Genomic DNA, 9,418 nt, shown 5'->3' with positions numbered 1-9,418 from the left:
GTTTATACAAGGAATGGTTAAATATAACGGTGGAAAATACAACACTGCCAATTGAACTAACAACAACCTTGAGGTAGAGGCAAAACAAGCTGCAAACTTGTGTCCAAAAGAGACATTGCCGAGTGGTGACATCATGGATGAAAAGGGAAAAACCTTTCGAACAACTTCGAAAAAAGATGAACTTTTCTTGAACTGGAGGAATGCAAACAACGTCTGACAGGGAACAAGGCCAACACAAACAACGATAGAGAGGAGGAGGAATATATTAAAAAAAAAAAAAGACAACACTGACTACAGATGAGAATAAATCCTACACAAAAAAGGACTGTTCATAACAACCTAAGAATGTTTGACCAGAGAGACATGTAAACCCATGTAAATTTTTGATGTACAAAACAGGGGACGGGACCTAGATAAGCAAACTGCTTCTCTCGTCTCCTTTTTCGGCATGCACCAAAAAAAAAAAAAAAAAAAAATGTAAAAAAAGTGAATGTAACCATGTCGGAAATAAACTGAATAAATAAATAAAAAATAAATAAAAATAACATTTACATTTAACATTTACATTATGTTTTTACCAGAAACAAATATCACTGCTATAAATCTGGTCAAAAGTAACAAAAAAAAATTCACATACATTTTTTGAAACGTGATTTGTTGCTAAACGTTGCAAAAAAGTTACTGTTTATTTTAGCATGCACGGATTAACAATCAGCGCCCCATACCCCAGGGTTCAGTGATTGGTCTCCACAGCCTTCAAATTCATCATTCTATTCACGTCACCACTAAATTAATCTAAACTACAACCCGCACTGCAACATCAAACTATATCCAGAGATGAGAATTATCTAGAATCAATGCCAATAAATCATTAGCTCTCCTTCCTTTTCAACAACATATTAAACATCTGTTTTTTCCATTTCAAATGTCGCTCGACTTCAACACCAGCTGTTTTTCCTTTACAGTTTTTCACAAAATAAAAGCGATATTTCTAAGTTTCTACAAAGTCTAATGTGTCTTTGAATTTGTTTCCATTGTGGCCCCACAAAAAATTGTAATTCAAGAAGTGGGAAGGAATACAAAGCGTAACATAATACACAAAAATTCCAAAAATACACAAAATGACAAAGACAGACACAACAACCACTTAAACAAACAAAATGACTACAAAAACACAAAAACAGATTACAGAACAGCTTTAAAGACAAACTATACAAAAATGACAGAAAAATACAGAAAGTGACCACAATAAAACACAAAGAGACAGCAAAAATGGAAAAATACACAAAATGACTAAAAACATCAAAACTTTCCATTTCAAATGTCGCTTGACTTCAACACTAGCTGTGTTTTCATTACAGTTTTTCACAAAATAAAAGCTAAAGTTTCTACAAAGTCTAATGTATCTTTGAAGGTGCTTCCACCTTGTAAGTTGTTGAGGAGTCTGGTAACTCTGGTGAGACTTACATACGCTCCAACCCTTCTTAGAACACTTCCTTTGTTGTTTCACGTCTAATGTGACACTGTAAAGTTCCTTCTTCTAACTTTCACATCCATGCGCTACTAGAATCATGCAGGCCTTACTTTAATTCAGAGACAGCAACATCTGTTCCCCCCACATCTGTGTGTCTTAAGAAAAGATAAATACATGACAACACATTTACAGAAGCCATAGCATAGCACCAACCTTGATAAACTCTTGGATGAGTTTGATAATGTAACCACATTTGCAAACTGTACGTAGCCTGAGGAACACCGGTCTGTAACAGAATAACAGAAATAAATGAACTGATTTTAATCGTGAACATTCACTGTCATATTATGTTAGTTTAGAAATAGTTACCTGGGATCACTCTGTTCTGGCACCACTAGACTCTCGGGGTTCTCTTAACAGAATTCGACACAGGCCTAAAACATTAATGTTTGTCATAATAAAACAGATATTCCATAAAAGAAAGAGCTACTTACAGTACATCCCTGCCACACCAAACCAAACCACAGTTCAGGTATGGCCAAACCAAAAGAGGTGCATATATGGTCTAAATGATCTAACTAAGGTGGCACATGCAGCAATAGTGCATTCAAGGACAATAGGAAATGTGCCACTCACCTCACTACAATACAAAAGTCTGTCATATCATAGATGCAGTGGCTCTAATCAAAATGAAGAGAAAACCAAACACACAAAAAACACCTTAAATATGATAGAAGAGCTGAGCGTAAATGGAGAACAACAAAACTCTAAATTAATCTACAATAAGAGTTTGCGTAAATTCAATTTGCCAATACTTTTGCCAATACTTTTCTGAAATTATTGCAAAAATGTCAACAACTCCAGTGCTGCATTTGAACACTGTGGACCAGAACATTTTGTTGCACAGATTGCAAACATGGGTTTAAAAATCATGTCTTTTTACGAAAAATACATTTCATTGCTCCAACATCTTCATAGCACATAACCACCTCAACAGTTTTTTTTTAAAAAAGAAATAAGGAATACATTTTATTTCGTAGAATTTTGTACTTGTAAAAGTGAAATTTGTAATTATTGATATCGCAATAAGGTCTTCCCAAAAAGAGTATTTCAAATTTGCACTGGGAGCTGTGATGGATCGTGGCCATGGTGGTGCTGTTTCATGGGCTCTCAGTGCTGGTGAAGGACTATTGGGGGCCCTTTGTTGTCATCCTGTGGCCCTGGTCTATGAACGTCTCCTTGGGGTTTCACGTGGATTGTTTTTTTTTATTGTATGTAAGGTTTTAATGATGTAAAGCGCTCTATAAATAAAGTTTGATTGACAGATATATCGAACCTCACATGCAAATTGTGATTTGTATCGTATTGTCAGATTTATGGTAACGCGCCCCTAGGTTGGACTAAATGGTAGTACTGCAATGGTTTAAGTCAGGGTTTTCAACCTTGGGATGGGGACCCCATGTGACGTCTGGAATTTAAATGGGGTCGCCTGAAATGTCTAGTAATTGATAAAAAAAATTAAAAATTACTAATTATTTCTTATTGTTTTATTTAAAACAATCTTAAACAACTGTATTCTATAATTTCACTTTGTCAAACATAAATCTAGCTAATAATAAAATGCAGTTAAATATTTGAGCTGGCACAACTTCACTAGCCATGACTACCCTGTATTTTTTAATACAGAAGAACAAACATGATCAAAAAGAGCAGAGCATGGGCAACGGACGGCATGGAGCCACATGTGGCCCCCCCAAAAATCTTCTTAATGCTGATATGAATGTTGATCATGTGACCCTCCAATCAGATATCACATTTTTGTTGCCCATCCCTGTTTTAGAGTTAAAAAATGCACAAAGACCAGATACAAACCAACTAGAAAACAAAAACAAGAATTTATTAACAGTTTAGAGATTCAACATGTTTGTCTCTTATTGTGGTAAAACTCGATTCACCCCACGGAGCAGGAAACCAGTCCAGATGTTTTAGTTCAGAGCGTTGACAATTAAACCACCTCCTTTAACACACAGTGACACAGCATTTCCTTCCTTCCTTTTTTTGAAAATGATGTTTGACACATTACCCAGCATGCACCTGTTTGTCCCCATCTTTAATTAATACATTTGGCAGAGTTAGTTAGATAGTGCTTTAAAATCTGTTAATAAATCAGGCCTGAGCATCTCTTTAATTCTTGATGCTAAATGCTAACGAACTGAGCTGCTAAAAACAAGGTGATGAGAAAATCTCTGAACTTTCCTAGAATTTAATATTGTGCCTCGTGTAGAAAACAAAACTGTGTAAAAGCAACGAGAACATGAACCCGTCACTGCTCCAATGATCAGTGCATGAGCTGCTAATGGGAGCAAAACAATCTATCAGAGCCTGCTCTGCACCAGCGTACCTTCATATCAGAGCACAGATTGGATGAAAAAACGTGTATATTTATTAATTAACAGCCTTCAGGTTCAATAAAACCACAGCTTTAGTTCATCAACTTCTTCACCTTAAAACATAATTTTGAACCATTAACGATGGGAATTTGAGGGAACCTGCTTCTAAATTCCATTTGTGATTAAATTCTCCTAATCATTGGTTACAGGAGATGTTTGACATTTACAGCACAAAAATATGAACAATTTGGACTTTAAACAAAGTGTGGTTTGTCTTTATGTTGGAAACAAATTATACAGAGTGTTGTTATTGAAGCTTTAACGAACAGAGTCATGAATGAAATGTAAAGTGAGTCTGAGGTGGGACATGGTGGGACATGGTGGGTCATGGTAAGACATGGCGGGACATGGTGGGTCATGGTGGGACATGGTGGGACATGGTGGGACATGGTGGGTCATGGTGGGTCATGGTGGGTCATGGTGGGTCATGGTAAGACATGGCGGGACATGGTGGGTCATGGTGGGACATGGTGGGTCATGGTAAGACATGGTGGGTCATGGTGGGACATGGTGGGTCATGGTGGGACATGATGGGTCATGGTGGGACATGGTGGGTCATGGTGGGTCATAGTGGGACATGGTGGGTCATAGTGGGACAAGACCAGTTGCCTCCAAACTTGCAGCAGTTTAACAGACTTTGGAAATTCAAAGAAAACCAAATGAACAGGAGAATTTGAACATGAACAATGTCAATAAATAGTCACTTTATCACATTTACAGATGTTATAATTCATCCCCAACGTGGTTCTCAGGTCGACCTTTCTTCTCTGGTTCTGCAGTGAAGGACGAAACAGAAGAAGGTTATTAGGACAGGATTAGAATTGAAATTTTATTTTGGCGGTCTTCACAAACAAAAAAAAGTACAGAACAAACACTCAATTGTTCAGCTGAAGGGGTGTAGGTTGAAGCAAAGCTTATATACTTGTGCTTTGATGTACCCGTACGAGATGTTTTCAAAGGAAAACATCAAAGCATCTGCTGATCGCTTTCATGCGTCCCTATGAGTTCCTTCTGGGCGTGGCCAAAGTTTTAACCACTAGGATCCGTCGGTGTGAACGGACCATAAATGAACGATTAATCAAAATGTTTGAATCACTGATCGTTTACTATGTCTGAATGATGATGCATTGATTACGTCTCCCATCACCAGTTGTTACTGAGGAAAATCAGTTAAAGTTTGTTGATGCTGAAAAGTGCAGCTATTGTTGAACTGTAACACACTGTATAAAGCAAACAGGCGGCAGAAAACTAAACATTTGTCCAAACACAAAATATATTTAATACATTTACATCACTCTTCATGTCATTTGTACAATGCCATTTTGTCTCTGATATTTAGCTGAATGATCTCTAAATATCAGGAAAAAGGGGCAGTTTAGAGTTTATTTTACGTTATAATTATGATTGAAAGACATAAAAAACAGGTTAAGATGTTAAAACTGAAACTTTATAAAGCTTAGAGCAGTAATCCTACTGTGATAAACGACAAACCAACCTGCAGTCGTGCTTCCTTCTGTGGACTGTGATTGGCTGTCTGATTCTGTGTGTGCTGAGGTCTCCTCAGTGGGCGGAGTCACAGCTGGCTCCACCTCCTCTTGGTTTTCTGCACATAGACAATAGAACATGAATGTAATGCCCCTGCTGGTGGAAGGAAGAATGGCAGCCACTGAAGTTTAGGAGGAAGTGAAACACCATCATATTTATTTTGGTAATGAAGTCCTAATGTGGCAGAAGCTAAAGTAAATGATGGATGCTCTAATGCAGGGGTTCTCAACCTTCTCAGCATGTGACCCACAAAATAAATGTCCCAGAGAGCGGGGACCCCCACTGTAGCTGAAGGTGGTTGAACACAGACATGAACATTGAAGAACAGTCATGTGGAGACAGGACCATCTATCAGGGGGAATAAAGGAGAGATTTTTGGGGTCCATCCATAAAGTCAGTAAAATGATGGTCCATTGTTCTATGAATCTGTGATAACCACATTTATTTATTCATCTGAATAATATTTACTGTTATCCAGGAACGTTTATTATTATTATAGTCATCTTAAAGATGGAAATCATTGTTTTAATCAGAAATAAAATGAGTTAAAAGTGACCAAAAACAATGGAAAAGGTGTCAACATTAAAAAAAAATTTTTTTTAAAAAATAATAAAAAAAAACGGACATAAAAAATGATAATAAAAAAAAGGTTCTGAGTGTCAATATTGGCTTAAAAGTAGGAACAATTAAAAAAAAAAATGTAGGAACAATTACTTTAAACTGGCAAATAATGGGCATGACACAATCATGAATGTGGTCAAATTGGCAAAAATAATCATAAAATATGGTGAAAAGAAGTTAAAAGTGACAATAATGGGTCAACATATGTGACATAGGTGGAAAAGTGGTGGAAAGGGTTTAAAAGTGCTGAACATGTCTTAAAAGTAAAAAAAAATTGATGCAAAAATGCATTAAAAAGTGCAAAAATATGGCAAGAAAAAGTGATGAAAATAAGCTAAAATAAGGCACGTTTGGTGTAGTTGCAGAAAAAGGGTAAAAATGTGTTTCTTAAAAGCACCGCAAATGGCGTCCCGACCCCAAGGATGAGAACCCCTGCTCTAAGGTTCATTATGTGGCATTTCACTTCCATGCTACGTTAGCTGTTACACCCACTGCTCTGGGGGTCCACGTTCTCCTCGGGGGGTGGGATGACTTTTTCTTCAGCTGTGTTGTTGGTCTTGCTGTTTTTCTCAGAGCTGGTGCTGTTAGCATCTTTAGCTTTAGCTTTGGGCTTAGCGAACTTGGCCTTGTTGAGCAGGTAGTTGACCTCTCGGTCCAGCAGAGCCAGCTTAGACTCAATGTCTTTGGACAGAAGGATGGGACGTTCCTTCGCTGAGCGTTTCTCCTGCTCCGCTAACGTTTCGTTCTTCCACGTCTGGAACCAACAACATTTTACACTTAATTCACATAAACACACATTGTTAGCTTAGTAATACTGATCCTTTATTTATGGGCAGCTCAATGCTAAACATGTAGCAGCTAGCACCTCAATGCTAAACATGTAGCAGCTAGCGCAGACATTCGGACAGTGCCAACTGCTACATGCACCGAGCACGTCTTGCCAAAACTGGACAAGATGACAGGGTTCAGAGCCAAAATAATGAAGTCCTGATGGTTTATTTCATTTGTATTTTCTATTATTTGGAGATTGACTAAAGTACACGTCAATATGACAAGTAGCCCTGGGGACTAGTCTCAAATACAGCAGAATGTAAATGTCTATGCCAGCTAGGCTTGGGCGGTATCCAAACTTTGATAACGTCAAATCTCTTCCCTATTTTACTGTGGCATACAGTATTAAAAAAAATCAATACTTTTGCAAGTTAGTATAGTATCTGATACTCACTGTTTGGTATCGATACTTTATTCAGTATCAAGTTTTTTTGACAACACTAATGGAGCAGAAACAATTTAAAATCTTAAACAATTTCAACTTTCACTTTTTCAGGTTTCACAAAAACCAGAATTTTTTTTTGAATATCCCATTTGAAATGAAATCTTCTGACACCCACCTAGTATCTGCTGTCAGGATGGTTCCACACTTAAACTAAATATAACTGCACTGTCCCTTTAAGGTAAAAAGTGTTTAAGGACGTGTTGAAGAGGCTTTGATAAACTCACCGTTGTCTCATTGATGGCTTTCTCCAACATATTCAGTTCTACTTCAGAGAAGATCTGATCGTCCTCTGGGATGAGTTTGGCACTCCTTTAAAGAACAGGACATCCATTAATCCAGGCAAAGTCTCGTGTTTTAACCTCAGCCACAGGAACAGGAACGTTTAAACGTACCTGAGGAAGAAGCTGGAGGTGTTGAGCAGACTGTTGAGAGCAGCCAAACGCTCTGGCCACTTTCGTCGCTCCTCCACCCTGAAGAACATGTCCTTACACAGACTCTTCAGCTGAGAGAGCTTCTCTTTGAGCTGTTTGGTGGAGGCTGAGTATCCCTCCTCATCCATCCACTCTGATGCTTCACTCAGTTTGGTTGTGATCTGCTCCTTCTCCTCGTCACTGACCACCTGCTGGTAATCATCCTGGTACATTTTGTCCTGGAGATCAACACAAGTTTTAATTTTTTTCAAAAGAAGAACGACGCCTGTCAATGATTTACTCAAACATTTAAAATATGTCCCAACTCAATTCAACTTCATCTATATAGCACAAATTACAACAAAGTCATCTCAGCGCGCTTAACAAAATAGTATTTAGTGACAGTGGGAAGAAAATATTATCGCCTACAGTTTTTTTGTATTATTTTGTTAAAAAAAAAAAGATAAATTATCAGTTTTTATTGAAATATGTACAAGACCAGAAAACTTTGACAAACTAGTAACATGTTGCATCATTATGATAGCAAAAACAAATGTTAAATTTTGTCAACACTATGGTGATCATTGAGCAACACTTCCACACTGTGAATAAAATAAGGAATTAGTATTAATAGCAATAAAAAAGAGTAACTCTTTCCTCCAGTATTGTAGACAGAATGCTGTGCCTCAGCAGTTGAATGCAAAAAAGCAATAGTTTGTGTCTGAACGGATTGAAATGTTCAAATTGTACATTTATTCTGCAATTCTTTTTATATTGACACTGGAATTTTCCAATCCTACGAGTTAAATTATTTGTACAATAACTTCCGGGTTCTGACCAGAGCTGTTGAGCGTAGGGGCCCCCGACGTTGTAATTTTGCTCCCCTACGCAGCGACGGCGCCCCCTACGCTCTGTTTTCAGCAACGTAGGGGGGATTATCTGTTTTTCCTTTTTTAAGTGGTCATAATAATTGTTGCACATTCGGACACAAAAAGGACTTCCAGGGGGTTGTTTTAACTTAGCGCAATTTACAACAAAGTCATCTCAATGCGCTTATCAAAATATAAAATTCATAATAAGAAAGAAAAAGCCCAACAAGATCCACATGAACAAGCATTTAGTAATAAAGATAAATTTGATTACTTTTTATTTGCCATTATTTTGATTATTCGTGGATGAAATATTCTGCTGCTCACCTGCGTCTCAAAGATAAAAGCCTCGAGGCTGTTTAGAGTTTTTTCTCTTTCGTGTTTGGCGAGGTCTCGGTCCGTCAAATCCTGCAGTCTGAAAACACACACACACACACACACACACATTTCAGCGGCTCTGCCTGAAAGTTAAACATCTACTCAAACCAAGCACTGACTCACTTCTTCTTGGAGGTTGCGAGGTCATCTGCAGTTGGGTCTAGAATGTCATTGAAGATCAGTTCTACTGCGACGTCCTCAGAGATCTTGACCCTCTTCTGAGGTTTGGTCTTTTTCTCCACTTCCTTCTCCGCTTCTGTGTTTTCAGACTTCTCTTCTTCATCCTTCATCAGTGAACACAGGGAAACTAGTGTGAACCATCTCATGCCAAAACAACAAGACAAAAGATGCACTCGCATCCACACAGGTTTGTTACATTTTAGTCATACTTTAGG

General features: G+C 37.8%; 1 protein-coding gene across 1 annotated transcript in view; it reads right to left on the bottom strand.

Annotated features, from left to right (window-relative positions):
* Nucleotides 1–3,350: 3,350 nt before the first annotated feature.
* hyou1 (hypoxia up-regulated 1) overlaps nt 3,351–9,418 on the bottom strand; it is a 34,231-nt gene continuing 28,163 nt past the window's right edge. Inside the window, exons 18-24 of the mRNA XM_028467547.1 lie at nt 9,147–9,307; nt 8,973–9,060; nt 7,759–8,015; nt 7,591–7,675; nt 6,583–6,844; nt 5,420–5,527; nt 3,351–4,697 (exon numbers count right to left, since the gene is read on the bottom strand). Coding sequence (XP_028323348.1) covers nt 4,648–4,697; nt 5,420–5,527; nt 6,583–6,844; nt 7,591–7,675; nt 7,759–8,015; nt 8,973–9,060; nt 9,147–9,307 — 1,011 coding nt within the window. The 3' untranslated portion in view covers nt 3,351–4,647. The remainder of the gene's footprint in view (nt 4,698–5,419; nt 5,528–6,582; nt 6,845–7,590; nt 7,676–7,758; nt 8,016–8,972; nt 9,061–9,146; nt 9,308–9,418) is intronic.

The sequence above is a fragment of the Gouania willdenowi genome, chromosome 14, assembly GCF_900634775.1.
Source record: "Gouania willdenowi chromosome 14, fGouWil2.1, whole genome shotgun sequence".
In the NCBI taxonomy this organism is placed as follows: domain Eukaryota; kingdom Metazoa; phylum Chordata; class Actinopteri; order Blenniiformes; family Gobiesocidae; genus Gouania; species Gouania willdenowi.
The sequence above is the reverse complement of the archived record's forward strand: the minus strand, read 5'-3'. Positions and strand labels throughout refer to the sequence as shown.